The following is a 17403-nucleotide window of genomic DNA, read 5'->3' on the forward strand; positions in this document are numbered from 1 at the left end:
CTCTTTGGGCTTACCGCACCTCTTTCAAGACTCCGATTGGCATGTCAACATACCAATTGGTATTTGGAAAGTATTGTTACCTACCAATTGAGCTAGAACACAAAACATTGTGGGCATTGAAGACATTAAACTTGAATTGGGGGACGCTTTAAAAGATAGAGTCTATCAACTCCATGCATTGGAAGAGTTTCAACTGCGGGCATATGAGATTTTAGCCCTTTACAAGGAGAAAATGAAGAAGTGGCATGATGCTAAAATCGTTTAGTGAGATTTTAAGGTTGGTGATCTTGTTTTTCTTTATAACTCTCATTTGAGACTTTTCCTAGGTAAACTCAAATCGAAGTGGTCAGGCCCGTTCAAAGTAACTCGAGTGTTCACAAATAGGGCAATTGAAGTTGAAAGCAATGAAGGATCGGCATTCAAAGTAAATGGGCAACGCTTGAAGCTCTATTTTGGAGAATGTCTGGATATATCAATAATTGAAGTTGTGTATTTGGAATATGCTTGAAAGCATTTCCACGTCGTGTCACGACGTTAGCTAAGGCGCTGCTTGGGAGGCAACCCAAGTTTTAGTTGTTTTTGAATAACGGTTGTTCAATGTGTAGGTTGAAACCCTCATTTTGAAATAATGGCAACTAGGCGGTGGACTGATCCTTTGGCGAATCGCCAATTGGTCCCCCAGGTCGCTGAAGTGCATCGCTCTTCCTAGGACCAGATTGGAGACTCATTCTGGAAAATTTGGCGAGCTGCTATATTTTCGGCGCCTCGCCAAACTAAATCGGAGAGGCCAATAATTCTCGCCTTTCTGCTCCAATTGAAGGGCCAACTTTTTGTAAATTTTGGCGAGCCAAATTCCACTCGGTGGCTTACCGAATGGTTCGACATCTTTGGAAATAGTTCACTGATTGGGCGTGAAGTGAAGAGTCTCTCCTACTCTAATCCTCTCATTCAATGGTCCTTACTTTCCTATTTTTCTAGCTAAATTAGTTGTATTTGCACTGAGGGCACTGCATAGTTTTTCTCGGGAGGTGTGTGAAGGTTTGTGAAGATCTCAGTGATCCGCCTCATGAGTTCATAATTTGTGAATGATGTGGTTGTTCTCTTTCATATTTGATTCTTAATTTGTGAATGTTGTGGCTGTTCTTTTGCATATTTGAGTATTGGCTGTGATCAATACCGATGACTTGAATAGTGCTCTTTATTGAACGATATGTTTGTGCAAGTCCAATGAGGCAAAATTTGAGTTGCATAAGTCATGTGTGAACTCTTAGAATCTCATTGTGACTAGTCGATTGTCGAAGTGAGTCTTGTAATATCATTGCACGCGAGCTTAACTTGTAGAGTCATGATCGGTGATTGTGTTGAATGCCTTGTGTGGTGAGGTTTTCTTGAAATATGTGCTTGGTAATACCTAGAACTTGCCCCGTTGGTCCAATTGACTAGCATTAGATCTTAGGCACAAATTTTTAAGAGTGAACCAAATTGTTATTATACCTCATTGTGACTACCTTGTGAGAGTGTGAACCTAGCTTGACACCATTTGAGCCTAACCTTTTCTTTGGATGAAACACGAACAACATTTGGCTTTTTCCTCCCCATCTAAAACCTTCATGAAGCCTTGGTTTGTTTGGATAGCTAACTTAGGCCAAAATCCTAAGTTGGGGGTGTGGTGAAAAATGAGGAAAGAAATTGAGCAAGAAGTTTGTGAAATTCACCCTTGAAGAATTGTGTTGAAAAAAAATGGAACCCCTCCATATATAAAAAAAAAAAAGGGGAAATAAAGAAAAAGATTGAAAAAGAAGTTTGATTTTTGCATTGGTGGAAACAAAAGGGGTATCGTGATGTGAGGGGATTCTAATACTCTTGTTGAACTGGAATTTGCATTTGAAGCGAGCATTGTGAGCTTGATCTCTATTTTATGTTGGCTAGTCATGGTTTGAAACTTCTAATGCACAATTGAACATTGCATTTGTAGATTAAACCTCATATGCATTCATTTTGAGTCTCAAGTAGCACTATTTGTAGACATCCCTATTGGCCTGATTGATCTTGTGTTTTACTTGAGGACAAGCAAAAGCGTAAGTTGGGGGTGTTGATGAGTCAGAATTTTGACTCATTTAAGGCTTAATATTCAGGGATTTAGTGTCCTCAATGCCTATTTTATGCTCATAAGTGATATTAAAATGTTAATATGCATCAATGAAGGCAAAAGAGTAAGGCAAGGACATTACAAGGCAAATAGGAGCGAAAAAGCTGAAAAAGTTAAAGGAAAGAAAAGTTGGTACTCTCCAAAGCCACTCAGCAAGTCGCCGAGTGGAACTTCAACTCGTCTAAAGACCCAGCATGCCACCTCGTGAACAAAAACAACTTGGCAATCGAACAAGTAATTCGGCGACAAACTAAAGAGATCGGTGATGCCAATTTAGCTTGCCAAAGGTTACAGAAAGAAGTGGTGAAAATCCACGCTAAGAAGGCGAAAAGAGGAACACTCAGCGCATCACCGACCAGTTCGATGAAGCATGACTCACTTCACCAAAAGTTACAGAACAAATTGGTAAAAAGACACACCAAAAAGGTGAGAAGAGGAGCACTCGACAGTTTGGCGAGCCCGAATCACTTCGCCGAGTTGACTCCGTGATAGAATTCTGGGAACCAATAAATGCAATTTTCAAAAGAAGAGAAGGAGTTCCAACATTGTTCACTTCTAGGTTTTTGAGTTTTTACATTCTAGAACATTGTTTTTACATTTTTGTGGAGAGATTTAAGGTTTGTGAAACTTTTAGCTTAATTTCTAGCATTTGGAGACTTGCGGATCATTGTCAAACCTGATGGAAAACGTTGTTGGTAATGATTTCTTGTTATTTACTATATTTGGATAAAATGCTCATTCTTGGGGTGTGATTATGTAGTTGAATACATTAATTAGCTAATGGGTGTTGTTAGTTACTGATTTTATTGTTGATTTGAAATGGTTTCAATTAATTATTCATACTTTTTAATTAAGGAATTGTAGTTGCAAATACAATTCTAGCTTAATACTCGATACTTGCTTGAGAAAGAAGTGTTAAAGTTGAATTATTAGTTGATGATTGTGTTGATGGCATTGTTACAAATCTAGCTTGAGAAAGTGGGTTTCAATGCAATATTGCAAATCTAGCTTAAAAAAGTGGATTGATTAAGGTATTGGGTTGTTCGATTGTGCTTTGCCTGTTGAGGTTCGAAAGAACTCACTTGATTCGCAATAGTTGATTGAGAAATGGCTATTGCACTCTTAACCTAGCCTACCCACCGAGATTCAACATCTTTGAGTAACTAGTAATCACCCATTACGCGAAATTAGCATTCAACTTAGCACACTCCCAAGAAACCTTCTCTACTTGTTTCTCCTGTTTTACTAGTCATAAATTGGTTAACTAAATCCCCCCCCCCCATTTGATATAATTGTCAAAACTTTGTGATTTACTTTAATGTTACGAAACTTCTACCTCTACAAGCGGTTAGTACACAATTTTACTTCTTGATTGAATTCTCTACTGTATCACTCCTTGTGGGATCGACCCCAACTCTTAGTTGCGTTTATACTTGTTAGCGACCGCTTACACTTAGAATTGGATGAAGTGTAGTTGAGCGTTATCAGGAGACTCTTTTGATTTGGTAGGTTATGTTGATGCTGATTATGCATGGTATCAAGTTGATAGAAAGAGAACCTCATGAATGGCCCTTTTTTTGGCTCATCTCTTATCTCATAGGAAACTAAAAAGCAAATTTCAGTTACTCTTTCTATAGGTGAGGCAGAATATGTAGCAGTCGCAGCTTGTTGTGCTCAACTCCTATGGACCAAACAACAACTTGAAGATTCCGGAGTGGTCACTGAGACTATCCCTCTCTTGTCCGACAACACAAGTGTTATCAATATGGCTAAAAAGCATGTTCATCATAAACAGACTAAGTATATTGATGTGAGACATCACTTCTTAAGGGACAACGTGGTAAAGAGGAATATCAACATATAGTTCTGTAAGACTAAGGATCAAATAGCTGATATTTTCACCAAAGCTTTAAGTAGAGACCTGTTTGAGAAAAATATATTGAAGTTAGGGATGCTGAAACTTGACTAAGTTGATCCTACCTGAGGTAATTAAACCCTTCATGACTATGCCAAGAGAGCAAGTATCCGTGTTTTTCAGTTATGTCCGTTTTAGTAAATTCAGTCTCATACCTTTTGTAGGTATTCTCACATATTGGAAGTGCCAAAGGAAAAAGAAGGTCGGGGAAGAGCTGGGGAAAATACATTTAGACTGAATAGAGGGACCCAATCCTTACTCGAAGATTAGCATTTCTAACATTGCATTTTAATTTTTGCATCTTTTGTCATGTGTCGGTCATCATGTCTTCTAATCATTGTCTAATTTTTTTCCATTTGAAAGGTCACTTCCTTTCAAGGTACCTAATGCACCCTTTCACCTCCATATATACCCTCTCGTTTCTAACAGTCATTACAAAAATTTCAAAGTCCTTACCAAATTCCTGAAAATTTTTAAGATCCATTCCTTTTTTTTCTCTCAAAATCATCTCTCAGAATATTTACACCGTTCACTCTTTCTAACGAGATGAAGGAAAATGTTGATGGTGTCGATCCTACTTCATCTGCTACCCCACAAGAAAAACTTTCATCTCAAAATACAACTTCAACTATTCCTCTAGATGAAGAAAAGGATCTCTCTACTTCTACTTCAACCATTCCACTGGTTGAAGAACTTAAAACCCCAACCACTGAGGTACTCATTTCACCTAGTGGTGAACGGTCTTCACATTGAGCTTCCCTTGTTCTTTCCCATACCCTAGATCTAAATGAATCCCAAAATTCATCCCCTATAGGATCCATTCAGTCTAAGGTTCAATGTGAGAAAGATGTCTTTGCTATTGATGAATCTCAACCTGGTCCAGTATCATCTGCCCTTTCTGAACAACACTTTAAGGGGGTCGAATCTAATATTCGGGTTGCAGGAGATGAGTGGGCTGTTAAAAGCATGACAAAAATGAAAGAGGACAACCGAACTAGCGTTCTAGGAAATGAACCCCAATTGTTTGAACCATTTGAGTCTCATCTTAAAGAGATTTGATCAAACCTCTATAGCTGGGTTGGGCACTATTGTTGGAGATGGTGGAAAGGAGGACAATGATGAAAATGACCAACCCTTAATAAAGCGAGTCCAGAAAAGGCAAGTTGATGCTCCTGAAGAGAAGGAGGAAGACAACAGACCACTGAGATTGTTTGTTCAAAGGAAAATGATCCCCCGTTCCAAAGGGAATAAGAAGGTAACCGACGAAAGGCCCAAGCAAAGGACAAGGAAAATTCCCATAAATTGATGGGAGTGCAATGAAGTCAAGCAAAAAAAAACTGTAGCAAATCGGACAAAAATGATAAACACTATTATGGAAGAGGACTTAATTCCTGATGTGGACTTTGTCGATAAGTCTGAAGAAAAGGGTGATAGTTGGTCTGTGTCTGCAGATGTTTTTTTTGCATTTGAGAAAAGGAGAGTGGAAGTCATGAGTAAGAAACCCTATAAAGCAACAAGAGGACACCCCAAGAAGGAAATCATTTCTGTAAAGAAACACACTGAAGGAAAGCTTCCTTTGGTTAGAAGATAGAAGGAGACAACCAAACAAAAAAAGAGTTATCATCCCTAAGCCATTCACTTAATCAGATCTTGAGTTTTAGATAGGACCTAGTTTAGTAGGTAAAAAAAGAGTTTTAAAAGCAACTGACACTAGAGAAGAGTGTTGAGGTTCTTAGATCTCTGAAAGTGTGGACGTGAGAGTTTTTGATTTGGAGATAAAGACTAAATCAGGAATGAAAAACCTGGTCGATCTGTTGAAATTCAAAGTTGGACTCACTTGTTCACAAATCATGTACATGTTATGCACTAGTCTAAGGTTCGAGAATTTTAGTCAAGCTAAAGTTGAATAAGGATTGAAGTGTGAATGCTCAAATAAGGAATATCCAATTTCACCGCAATGAGGTAATACTGAGTGAGATTCTGAATGTGCCGCTTGAGGGGATCAACATTGTGGCTAAAAAGTCTCCAACAAAGAGCTTTGTGGTGCATATCAGTAAAATCCCTAATCTAAGTCGTGCTGGAATCCCCAAGAAATACCTACAAGGTGAGTATCAACTATTTTTGAGTTTGTAAACAAGGTGTTGCTACCTAGATTAGAGAAGAGAACAGTTGCCTCAGATGCAGATATTATTCCTCATTGAGGCCCTGCACACTCTTGAGTTGATCAACCTTCATGCCATCATGTTTGAGCACATGCATAAGATAATGACTGTCTAAGATGGAAAGCATGGGTTGGGTTATGTGTACTTGTTGATATGGGTATTCAAACACTATAAGATTCCACTTGGTTCTCGAGTCAGGATAAGCACTCTTATGGAGTGTGAGTGTGTCAAAGGCAAGGCTGGCAATAAGAGCGAAGTCTCAGAACTGTTGGATGTACAATCTCAACTTAAGCATGAGTTAGAAGCCATGATAGTCACCTTGGCTAACAAAGATGTTGAGATTGCTCGCCTTAAGGTCAAGTTGTAATTGGCAAAATATGAGGGACCTGGTGGAGCCTGACTAGACGCCCTACAAGTTGAGAACAAAGTCATTGATTACAAAAACTCTGAACATTAGGCAAAACTTCTCCAGCTCCATGAAGAGGTAAATGCTCACCTATCCTTGCTCCTAAAATCCTTCACCTCCAAGCCTCCCTCATCATAATTTCCTTTATGTCCTCTATTCCTTCTTTTTGGTCCTCTTTGGGTATTGTCTCGGTTCTCATGTTAAATGAGATATGCAATGTTGTGAATGCTTCCCTTATTTTTGTTAATGAATGAATATATTGGCCTCGTTTCTACTAACTTGCTTCACTATTTTTTGCATTTTCTCTTATGCTCAGTGTTGCTCAAGTGGCCATAAATTTGTTTGACTGCATTTCGGATTAACTTAGATTACTGCTTTAACTCTTTTTTATGATGTCAAAAGGGGAAATATATTGTGTTTAAGGCAGAGTTGGTTCAATTAGAGATGAGACCTGATTTGGTTGATAGGGAATGATTCAATTAAAGATGGTACCTGGTTTGGTTAATAGGGGGATGATGAAAGATAGTGGGAAGAAGTTAAAAAGTTGAATATTGGTTTGTCATCATCAAAAAGGGGGAAATTGTTATTTTAAGTTGTCTCTGAAGTTTTTATGATTGAACAAACTTTAGACCTGATCCCAAACAAGATTGAAAGTGTCCGTACAAGGAAACAATAGTTGTCTACAGCCTGCAACTCTACAACACCTGCTATGGTTGGTGCGCGTCTACCGCAGTATAACAGATCCTCAGTCAATGGAATCGCTTTGTGTTTGTGCCTATAATATAATGTGTCCATTCTTCATGGGCACAAACAAATTTTTGAAAACTGATTTTTCTCTCTCTCAAGAAAAAAATTCTCAAGAACAGGCGGAGGACTTGATAGAGTTATCATTATTCTTAGTTGTTTCTAGGGTTTATATTTCAGTGCTTACTCTTTTAAGATCTATTCCTAAACTATAAAGGAAGTAGATAAGTTCTTCCTGCTTGTGGTGTTTTGTATAGCTTTCCTTTATACACCTTTTGCTCTCTTTATCCTTTTCAATTTAGCTAGTCCAGTCATGTCATAGATTCCTTGAATAGGTCTTAGGTTTTTGAATTTTATTTCCTATATTTGTAAGGGGAGAGTCTCCCTTATTTATTCTTTCCTATTATTTTGTATTGAGATGAGTCCTCTCATAAGCGTTTAGATACTAGGTTTCCATTTATAGTATTGGTGATGAGTTTACTTATCTTAGTAGGCTAGTCGAATTTGAACCACCATAGGTTCGGAGGTAAGGTTTATGCTCATCTCCTTGTACTTTTGTTGTTTTTATTTATGTTAAGGTATGGGGGTGTTGATACGCCCTAAAACACTTAAGGGTCGTTGAATAAATAAAAAATAAAAAAAATCCAAAACATCATAACCAATTTTAGCTAGAGTTAGCTATGTTGGGTTCTTGAAGTCTAAATCGACTAGAGTTAGTTGGTTTAGTGGGCAATAAAATTATTGTTTAGTTCTTTTGTTTGTAGTATAGTTGCTACAGTAAGGGGGAAGAGATTAAGAGTTTGATTCCTAGATTACTAAAGATTTGTAATCTGAAGTCTTTGCTCCGTTTTGAGTGAAATGGAGTTGAGTTGAACCCCTATGAGACAAGTCATGGTTTTCTCCTTCCTTGAGCAAGAAGGTTTCCACATAAAACTCTCGTGTCTGTTTTACTTTGAGTCATTCACTCTCCGCACTTTATTTCTGTCAAAGGACATGGTCCATTGACTTTTAGTGGACACATACATTTTATCAAGTTAATTTTTGTTGTTGTTAATCAATGATTCAAGTGTTGTTTCGCGAGTTGTATTTGTATCAATAATTTTTACATGATATAAGATACATTTTATGAGATTTGTATTTGTATCAATGATATTGTAGGTTTTAGTAGTTATATCAATGTTACATGTATTTGGCTTTTTAGGAATAATATACAATTGCTTATTTCTATATATGTATCAGTTGCATATATACAAAAGTTGTCAATTGCATATATATAATAACTATCTAGCATTTATCATTTGTATATCTTATACGATTAAATTTGTTAATGATAATTATATACATTTTAATTTATATATCAAATGATATATGTATTTGTTTTTCTTAGGAATAATATATAATTGCTTATTTGTATATATGCATCATCTACATATACACAAATAATTTTCTAACATTTATCATTTGTATATCTTATACGATTGTATCTGTTAATGATAATTATATACATTTTGACTTGTATATTTCAGAGTTCATGATTTGAAACTTTTTTTTTATTTCGAATGAATAATTAAAAAGGAAGAACTAAACTGAATTATTAGTTTTAAATCGAAAAATACTTGTTGTATTATGAATGAAGAAGTCAAACTGGATTTTTTATTATTGAAACCTAGCAAATGAAAATCAGAGTTTTAAGGAAAAGTTTTTAGCTTGAAGAGTTCATTTTGATATGAAATTGTAAGAAAATACATTTAATGTGATTCGTGGGATATTTTTCATTTTAAACTGATTTTACCACATCAATTAAGGAATTAATTTACAATTGTATTTGTATATACAATATTCAAAAATGCAAGATAACAAATATTATATTAATCTCAATAGCTAATAAAATTATAGCTCGACTTGTAATTAAATAAACCTTAGCTATGAAACTTGATTATTTTTCTAGAATTAGTTGTTTATGAAATTTCCTCGGTAAATAAATTTTACACAAATCTCAAATTTTTAAGAGCTAATTACATCATATCCGTACTCTTTTTCAAATTACAAAATCCCTTTAATTTGGTGGAATCCAGATACATCCCAAAACGTCTTGATACATCGCGTCTCAATTTTGGATGTATCCCTCAACGTCCTGATACATCGCGTATGTCCCGATACATTGCATAATGTGATGTATCCGGCAGTAACGTCCCGATGCACCATATATGTCTCGATACATCGTAAAGTGATGTATCCGACCGATACATCGCGTAAAGTGATGTATCCGACTGATACATCGAGATTTTTGTAAAAAAAAGTTCAAATGGTTGAGAAATTTTTAAAAATATAGTGAAATAAGTTATATATTTAGATAAATTTTGCAATAGTTTTTTTGGATTTTTCGCATAAGTTTTCATTTCGGCCCGCTAGGCCCGAAAGTGTTCAATGGAAGAGCAGAATCAGATCTCATTGTTGGCCTACTTCAAATGCCAGCTTAGCAGATGGACGCGTTGACATATTTTTATCATCTTATATGCTCTTGTCGCTGCAGGTGACGGAGATCGCCTGAGAAATTACACCGGCAGAATTTGTAATTCAACTCTCTCCGGTATAACCAAATTTCCTTCTTCTCTCTTCCATTCAGTCCCAGATATGCAATTCATTGACATGTAAAACCCAATTTTTTTCTATCAGTTTTGGTGTCGGTGGCCGTGTGTGGTAGCGGCAAAGGGACTCGAATTGAGCTTCCTGATATATGGCTTACAGGAGAAAACAGCAGGTGCCTAAGGTTTCTACTGGAACTCCGCCACCACTTCCCGATGAGAGTTCTTCTTCATCATCTGCTTCTTCTCTGGCTGCTAAGGCCATAAGAGCATCCTCCGCATACAAAGACTCTTCTCTTTCCTCCGCATATGGTCAGTCAGCTCTTTCATCTCCTCGCGACTCCTATCCGTTACGATCTTCTGCTCCGGTTTCAACAGCATCATTACCATACAAAGACTCTTCTCTCTGCCCCATCTATGGTCAATCAGTTCTTTCATCTCCTGGCCACTCAAATCCCTTACGATCTTCTGCTCCGGTTTCAACAGCTAAGGTTAGCTCTTGCTTGCCTTTAGCGTACTGCGCATAATACATTACAGTTTTTGTTTAGCATTTTTCTCATTTCCACTACTGCTGTTGGTAATTTTGCTTCCTTTCAGACTTTAAGTATCTCGAAGAATTTTAGGCGGCTATATGTTGATTTTGCTTTGAGAGTAGAACTACATGTTAGGGTGAACTTAAGCGTGTTGTTATGGGTTGATTGTGTCTATTCTTTTGTTTTTTGTGGGCCAAAGAACTCAGTTTTTCTGTTGTTGAGTTGTACTTTTACACTGATGTTACAAGTAATAGTGATATGTGCTGTTTTTCATCTTGTTTTTCCTTGTGCATATGCAGGTATATAATTGTCACATTTATATAAACTTATTCTTTGAATGTCTAGGAGTGGTTTTGTAGGAAAATAGAGAAAGGAGGACTCTTACAATTTCCCTTCGTAAAATGTAAAATTTGATCCTCTGGTTTCTTTTGGCTGTTATGTGTCTATAACTAGATGTTATATTATCTTTTCTGATTTGTAAATTAAAGTCAACATCCAATTTTTCTTTAGCTACATATAAAAGTACAGTCTATATGTCTGTTACAGAGTGTAGTGTTCTTCTTTCGTTTACTTGGATGATGGAAAAGGATAAGGATGGGCTTCCAAGCTTTGGGGAGGAAAGATGTGGAGGGATGGGGAATAGGAAAGGATCTTGCCACCAACCGGGGATGGGGGAGTCATAAGATCAGTGATACATATTTGCATCTCCAGTTTCAACTTGTATCTATTTTTCTAATAACCGTGGTGTTTGTACCAGCTTGTCACTGGATACCCGATATCTCTCACCAAAGTAGGTACTGGTAACTCTGTCTACTAAGGCTTGGAAAAATAGGAAGAAATTACATACCCCCTCCGTTTCTAAAAGAATGTCCTGCTTTCATTTTTAGTTTGTTTAAAAAAAATGCCCCATTTCGTTTTTTGGTAACACTTTAATTTCAGCTTTCCACGTGGCATGTTTAAGACCACAGGATTAAAGAACATTTTGGTACATTTGTCATAACTTTAATTTAGGACCACAAAATTGAAAAGTCTTTTTTTTTTTTTGTAAACTTTTCCAAGTCAAACTAGGTCATTCTTTTTAAAACGGAAGGAGTAGTATTTGTCTCCACTGGAAGTTGAATTTGAGAACTCATGGTTCTCAATCCACTTCATTGACCGCTAGGTCACACCCTTATATGCTTCAAGTCGTATCCTTAGATGATAGGGAAACAGGATAAGGATCGGCTGCCAAGTTTAGAGAAAGAAAGAAGTTTAGATGGATAGGGAATGGGAATCTTTCCACCAGTTGGTGATAAGGGATTGGGCAGAAGGACGATTCATAGAGTTACTGACCTTGTTATCAGTTGTTTGACTTTAGCATTGTCTCTTTTACAGCTGATAAATGGAGTTCTCCTTGCCGTAAGAATACTCTTTTTAAATGCAGGATTCGTCCAGCTATGAGTATACATCAATGAAAAACTTGAGTGAATCCAAACAAGGTATTTGGGGAGTATTGGCTAGGAAAGCGAAATCTATTATTGATGATAATAATACAGACCAACCACATCTAAGCGAAGTAAGAACAAGAATGCAACATATGCCTGATAGTGCAACCATTGGTCAGGTAAGAAATTTATGTTGAAATTAAATTTTTTATGGTTGCATGTTTGCGAAACCTTTTATTCGGCTATGTGGTGATGGTCTATGAGTTAGGCTTTGGGGTTACAGATTCTGAATTTTGCACCTTTATTTTATGGATTGCAGCAATATGACAGAAAACAGTTGCCTGAAAGCGGTAGAAAAGCTGAGGGCCATAAACTACAGAAGGGATTAGATGCTCTTGCATCTTCCCTTAATTATATTGGCGGGACCATCGGAAATGCTTTTGAGGTATGCTTTTGTACGAAGTTTCTTCCAAATTTTTCCATCAAGAATAAAGGTACCAGTTTAAAAAAAAAATAACTTCCATCAAGAAATGCCACATTTAAACTTTTTGAATGTACTAAGTGTGTGGATTTGGAAAATATTTAAAAACCTTGATCACTCCACTACGCCTCAATCCAAATTTATTCGGTGGTTTGTGTGGATTGTTCCATTACTCGCCTATTAATGCTTATAAGGCTAGAGGTTAAATTTCACACTTATCCTTGTATGTACATACAAGTCTCTGGCCACTATATAACGACTCTTGGCAAATGTTTGAACTTTGTTAAGTGTAACAACGACAACTTTATCCTAATTTATCTAATTGGTATCACCTACATGAATCCCTTGCTTCTATTGTTTTTGGTTTCTAGTCTTTATAAATAATTTTTGATACTTGAGCCGATGGTCTATCGAAAACGGCTTCTCTAACTTCACAAGGTAGGGTAAGGGTGCGTACACACCACTCTCCCTAGACTCCACTTGTGAGATTAAACTGGGTATGTTGTCGTTGTTGTAGTCTTTATAAATAATATAAATTATGTGTATGGGTTTTATCTATGTTTGTATTGATCTGATAGGTTTTAGGTATCATAGAATAACTTCTACTTTCAAAATAATGAGAAGTTAAGTAGCTCCGTTTTGTTCGAAAGATAATCATGTAGTTGAATACATTATGCTGCAATACAAGGCATTAGTTCTTTTATTCGTAAATTTGACAAGCCAACTTAAAAGCCTGAAATTTTTTATTATGTGACAGTGGAAAACTTAGTAGTTAACTGCCTTAGATTCATGAGTACTAAGAGATATATCTACTAAACTTCGTAGTTAACTGCCTAAATTTTTGTGCTTGGAAAGAAATCATTTGGATGTATCTTGTTGCATTTGCTGGATTGTTGTATATGTATAGAATGTTGGCAGGAGGCACATTCAATGCTTTGAGCATCTTCACTTGTCATGTTACAAGGAGAGAAGCTCAAAATACCAGGTGATTTCTTCCCATTTGTTCTACCCTTGCTGGATAGAGTTACTTGGTACTTGTTGGTGGGCGGTGACAGGTATCGTATGGAATTAGTTGAGGTGTGATTAAGTTGGCCCGAACACCATGGTTATAAAAAAAGCACTTAATACTTCAAAAATTTTCTTTACTAAGGATGGACTACTAAGACCTCATTTGTTTGCACTTAATGGAGGTATGAGTTTGAATCATTCAGACTACAACCCATTAATTACGTATATTTTACGTAAAAAAATTTTTTACCACTTGGTGGGTCTTAAGAGCTCTGATTTGGTCCAATCGAAGATGAAGTCTTAAGACCATTATGTGCTCTTTGGTTATCAAACTACATTAAATGCTTAAACAACAAGTGGCACTTACTTTCACAAACACACTCTCTCTAAACTCATTTGATGCAGCATCTCATATTGCTTGAATATACATATTGTGTTTAGTATGTAGTTTAGATACATTGAATATTATCAACTATATATTTTATATATTATTAGGTTAGTACTATTTAATTACTCTCTCCATTTCAATTTGTTTGTCTTTTTTTTTATTTGACAAAGAGTTTAAGAAAGTAAAGTTTTTTGCTCTTGTTAAACAAAGTTAGGTAAAATGTATCGACATTTCCTTTAATCTTGCAGTCTTAAACATACCATGTGGAAAGTTAGAATTAAAGAGTTGCCAGAAAGAGGAAAATATATTGTTTTTGAAACATTCTAGAAAGGAAAACAAGACAAACAAATTGAAACGAAAGGAGTATATTGTTTTAATTTTATCTCGTGGGACTATATTGGTTATGTTGTTGAATTGTTTAAATTTTATACTTGATAAATTTTTAATTCAACATTTTTATATGTTAAGAAAACAAGCATTATTAATCATTCAATGTTTAGAATCACCACCCATAACCATCATTGTTGCCAACCACTAGTGTCAATCGCGACCACATGACCTATTATCTCCATCATTATAATTATATCCACCGCCACCACTGTCGCCTTCACCTTCACCTTCACTGCCACCACTACCACTATCAGCCACTACACCGCTACAGCCAATCCCTACACCCAACCACCTTCACCATCACAACTAGCATTGCCACTAACTACCACCAACACATCGTCAACTACCACACATTCTTCAACCACCACTATCAACATTGTCAACTACTAACATTAACCAACTTCACCATCACAACCACCTCCACTTCACAACTATCATCACCAACATTACTAGCTAGTACTGCCAACCATTACCACCACTATCGTTACAAACCATTTCCACCATCGCTAGCAAATATAAAAAAAATAATTAAATCAAATAATTTTACTTTATTAAGTTTACATCTTTCCAATATTAGATTACTGTTTTATTTGAATTCTATATTTATTATATTTACAAATAAATAAAATATGCACATTCATATGTTGTAAAACAGTCTTAATCATTCAATGGTCTGATCTAGAGATAACATCTTAATCATTCAGACGTGCATTCAAATTAGATGTCTTCATCTTAATGAAAACAAATGAGGTCTGCGTTTGGCATGTAGGAAAATGTTCTCCGAGGAAAATAATTTCCTAGAAAATGTTTCCTTGGAAAACAAGTGTGTTTCTTACTTATTTTGCTAGTGTTTGGTAGGTAAGCAAGAAAATCCTATCCCAAGAACATTTATATGTTATCTAGCAAAACACTATGGAGACCGGATGGGATGCAGAGTGGGTGTTCGGGGGAGGCGAGGGTGGGCTGGTCAAAGGGTGGAGGTTGGGAGGATTGGGTGGGTGGGAGGAGACAACAAACTTGGAATGTCACTTATGCAACTTGTTTTCCATGCTTCCATTAGGGAAGTCATTTTCCTCATTTTTAAGGAACTTGTTTTCCTAGAGAAATATTTTCCAAATATTTCGACTAACCAAACATAGGAAAACAGGAAAATAACACAAATATTTTTATCTTAACTGTTATCCAGTAGCATATTTCACTGCTAAACTGTTATTGCATTTATTCCATCAGATTTTTTCCATTATTTAAATTGTTAAGAAAAATGAACAACAGCAACAGATAGAACATTCTCCTATCTTTTTTAAACAGAACCGTGGCCTTTTCTTGTTCGTGTTAATGTTGATATTATGATTATTATTATTGTTATTTAAGTGCACTTGTATTTTCACCTTATAACCATCAATATTGGTTTCAGCACCACCTCCTGCCTCCTTTTTCTTGATATCTGTTCAGGCAATGCTGATTCTCTTATTAAGATAGAGTATCTGGATTTACTATCACAGGAGGGTCTTGCAGTTGTGGAGAATCGTACTGCAGATATCATTCAGGAAACCAAAAAGCTGCATATAAGGAAAAAAGATAGCAGCTCTATTCCACAGAATAATGCTTCAATGAGTGGTGCACATCAGCAACCTCTGTTGCGGGCCCACATGCAACCCCAGACCCAGGCTGATTTGGAAACTCAACTCAAGGCATCTCGCGACGTAAGGTGGCAATTGTGTAACACTGGTTTAGCAATAACTTATCACGTCGTATTTAACTACACAATACATTGTTGATCAAGGAATTCTACTGAATTTTTTGATTTGGATCTATGTTGCTCGGACTCCTGAAAAATGTCGCTAGGTGTATGTCGGATCCTTTAAAGTCAGAACATTTTTGAAGGATCTTACACGGGTGCGCCAACATTACTGGAGAGTCCAAGCAACATAGAATTGGATGACATTAACCTATCTCACTGTTGTTGCCTTGTGATCAGTGAATATCCTAGAGAGGGAAGTTGCTGACAGCTTTCCTGAATGTTTGCTGGTTTCATGTCTTGGACATTACATGTATTTATGTGAGATGCATGATATGTCTGTTTTCGGTTTACAGGTTGCAATGGCAATGGCTGCAAAAGCAAAGCTTCTTCTTAGGGAGCTGAAGACTGTGAAAGCTGACCTGGCTTTTGCTAAGGAACGCTGTGCACAGCTGGAAGAAGAAAACAGAATTCTTCGAGAGAGTAGTGAAAAGGGTGGAAGTCCTGAAGATGATGATTTGGTATTTCTACTCCCTTGCTTAACTCAAAGGATTAAACTTAGCAAAACCTCAAAATAATAACAGGAAGTATGAAATAATCCAGTTCAAAATCTTTCTTCAATTCATTTAGGGATCGTTTGGTACAAAGATTAGTAACGCAGGGATTAGTAACACATGGATTAATAATGCAGGAATTAGTAGTGCAGAGATAATTTTTAGTCAAGTGTTTGGTTCATTGCTTACCACCTCATCTTGTGTTTGGATTTAAACTCTATAAAAAACTTCTTTCCAATTATACCCTTGAATTATTATGGGATTTTCTATTTTTAATTGGGTCAAAGTAGATAATTGTCGGACAATATAATTTTTTAATGGCCTTCTAACGAGCTAGGAAAAGAACTATTTTGTTGTTATGTTTGCAATTTTTTCACTTGAATTATTTGAGGGTAAATAATTTTCATCTTAATACATTGATCACTCACAAAACGTCAATTCTCAAATTAAAAAGGATAGAACATCTACACATAGAACTGAAAAGACGGTAAACAATAGTAAAATCGAATAAACCATTCACATTTAGGGGTCGTTTGGTTTGTGTGAGAAATATATGAGAAAAATATTATTGAATTGTGTATCTAAATAGTTACATTGAGACCCTATTTATAGATACTACATTGGAATCCTTTTCCAACTAGGATTCCTATTCTTATTCCTATTCCTATTCTAAGTAGGAAATACTTATTTCTATTCTAACACTCCCCCTCAAGCTGGTGCATACAAATCATATGTACCTAGCTTGTTACAGATGTAATTAATACGAGGACATGTGAGGGACTTGGTGAAAATATCTGCAAGTTGATCATTTGACTTCACAAATTTCGTAACAATATCTCCCGAGAGTATCTTTTCTCTGACAAAGTGACAGTCAATCTCAATGTGCTTAGTCCTTTCATGAAACACTGGATTTGATGCGATATGAA

At 36.2% G+C, this 17403-nt stretch overlaps 1 protein-coding gene across 2 annotated transcripts in view; it reads left to right on the top strand.

Moving 5' to 3' along the window:
• The first annotated feature begins 9811 nt into the window (after nt 1-9811).
• The window catches only part of LOC102601792 (uncharacterized), a 16682-nt gene continuing 9090 nt past the window's right edge, over nt 9812-17403 (top strand). The window contains exons 1-6 of one of the 2 annotated variants that reach the window (XM_006344308.2): nt 9812-9966; nt 10053-10452; nt 11918-12097; nt 12238-12363; nt 15688-15888; nt 16280-16444. In XM_006344308.2, coding sequence (XP_006344370.1) covers nt 10114-10452; nt 11918-12097; nt 12238-12363; nt 15688-15888; nt 16280-16444 — 1011 coding nt within the window. In that variant the 5' untranslated portion in view covers nt 9812-9966; nt 10053-10113. Of the gene's footprint in view, nt 10453-11917; nt 12098-12237; nt 12364-15687; nt 15889-16279; nt 16445-17403 lie in introns of both variants that reach the window. The other variant, XM_006344307.2, reaches the window with a different exon arrangement.

Source organism: Solanum tuberosum, unplaced genomic scaffold (genome assembly GCF_000226075.1).
Source record: "Solanum tuberosum cultivar DM 1-3 516 R44 unplaced genomic scaffold, SolTub_3.0 scf00053, whole genome shotgun sequence".
Taxonomy (NCBI): Eukaryota; Viridiplantae; Streptophyta; class Magnoliopsida; order Solanales; family Solanaceae; genus Solanum; species Solanum tuberosum.